We start from the raw sequence: 1,953 nt of genomic DNA, 5'->3' as shown, positions 1-1,953 counted from the left end.
CCTTTATGGTTACGGAGGAACCGGAAAAACATTTGTTTGGAAGACCTTGTCTGCTGCTATTAGATCCAAAGGTGAAATTGTTATCAATTTTGCTTCAAGTGGAATTGCAGCACTATTACTCCCTGGTGGTAGGACAGCACATTCAAGATTTATTATCCCAATTAACTTGACCAAGAATTCATTTTGTTCTATCACGCCAGATAGTGATCTTGCTGCATTACCGAATAAAGCGAGACTTATCATTTGGGATGAAGCTCCGATGATGCATCGTCATTGTTTTGAAGCATTTGATAGGACACTTAGAGACATTATCCGTTCATCTGACAAGAATAAAGCGTTTGGCGGCAAGACCATTGTATTTGGAGGTGACTTTAGACAAATTCTTCCAGTAATACAAAGAGGTAATCATTCGGATATTGTGTAGGCATCGTTACATTCATCAAGATTATGGAGCGAATGTACAGTTTTATGTTTAAAAATAAACATGAGGCTTCAGGTTGGTTGTGCAACTAATGATTTGGATGAGACAAAAGCATTTGCAAAATGGAATCTTAAAATTGGTGAAGGTAATATTAGTGGTCCAAATGATGGTGAAGCTGAAGTTGAATTTCCAGAAGATGTTCTCATTTACTCTACACGTGACCATATTCATTCAATTGTATCGACCATTTATCCGTCTTTTGAAAACCATCTTGATGACCCATCATATTTTCAAGATAAGGCTATTTTGGTTCCTACAAATGAAGAAGTCGATGCTATCAATGACTACATGTTAGGATTGATGAAAGATGAAGAGAAATCTTATTTGAGTTTGGATTCTTTATGTGAAACAGGGTCAGCAGATTGTTTTGAGGAATCAATTTACTCTCTGGATGTACTAAATGCTTTTAAGGCATCTGGAATTCCCAACCATAAACTCACCTTAAAAACAAGTGTTCCGGTCGTGTTGCTTCGTAATATTGACCAAACCAAAGGTCTATGCAATGGTACAAGGTTACAAATAGTTAGGCTTGGAAAACATGTCATTGAGGCACGCATTATAGCTGGTAGATACTTCAATGAGACTACTTATATACCTCACATGAAATTAACTCCCTATGATAAAAGAATCCCCTTCCGTTTTCAGCAGAGACAATTTCCCATAGCTGTTTGTTTTGCTATGACCATTAATAAGAGTCAAGGGCAGTCATTATCAACTATTAGATTGTATTTACATAGACTCGTCTTTACTCATGGTCAGTTATATGTAGCTGTATCTCGCGTTACAAGTAAAAAGGCTTGAAGGTACTCATATATGATGAGGAAGGTCGTCCAACCAATAAAACAAGAAATATTGTGTACAAAGAGGTCCTTCAACGATTATAGCTAATCAGACATTTCTTTTTGTTTTTTAGACATATCAATATAATCAATAAAATGACGTGTCTTTATGTTACTTTATAATATTTAATTTTATTGTGTTCGTTTTTTATGATATCATTTTAAATAATCAGGGTCCTTGATTATGTTTTCTTTATATGTTTTACATCTTTAAATCAAATGTGTTAATTTAATAAACATATGAAACTGCCCAAAGTCTAAAACCTGCAAGAGACAGATTTTTGGCCAGAGGGTCATGGGGAGCACCGAAGTGGTGCTCAAGACGACCGAGAGAATCCATCAGGTTCGGAGCAGGCTTCAGACTACGCAGAGTCGGCAGAAAAGTTATGCCGACAAGCGTCGATCAGACCTGGAGTTCCAGGTCGAGGATATGGTTCTCCTGAAAGTGTCGCCTTGGAAAGGCGTCATTCGATTCAGGAAGCGGGGCAAGTTGGGCCCGAGATACATTAGGCCGTTCAGGGTTGTAGTCCGGGTGGGCAATGTGGCATATAGGCTAGATCTGCCAGCCGAGCTCAGCCAGATCCACAGCACCTTCCATGTATCCCAGTTACGGAAGTGTCTCGTGGATGATTC

General features: G+C 38.5%; 1 protein-coding gene across 1 annotated transcript; it reads left to right on the top strand.

The window, feature by feature from the left end:
- Positions 1 to 484: 484 nt before the first annotated feature.
- Positions 485 to 1,282, top strand: LOC145035839 (uncharacterized). The gene has a single exon (XM_078984348.1). It carries the CDS (start codon positions 485 to 487, stop codon positions 1,280 to 1,282), a length of 798 nt encoding a protein of 265 aa, XP_078840474.1.
- The last annotated feature ends 671 nt before the right edge of the window (positions 1,283 to 1,953 follow it).

This window comes from Lactuca saligna, chromosome 3 (assembly GCF_052625555.1).
Source record: "Lactuca saligna cultivar CGN05327 chromosome 3, ASM5262555v1, whole genome shotgun sequence".
Classification (NCBI taxonomy): domain Eukaryota; kingdom Viridiplantae; phylum Streptophyta; class Magnoliopsida; order Asterales; family Asteraceae; genus Lactuca; species Lactuca saligna.
This window is presented reverse-complemented; position numbering and strand designations above follow the sequence as displayed.

Coding starts and splice junctions, on each gene's coding strand:
- LOC145035839 (XM_078984348.1), top strand. CDS start 485: ATGAGGCTTCAGGTTGGTTGTGCAACTAATGATTTGGATGAGACAAAA.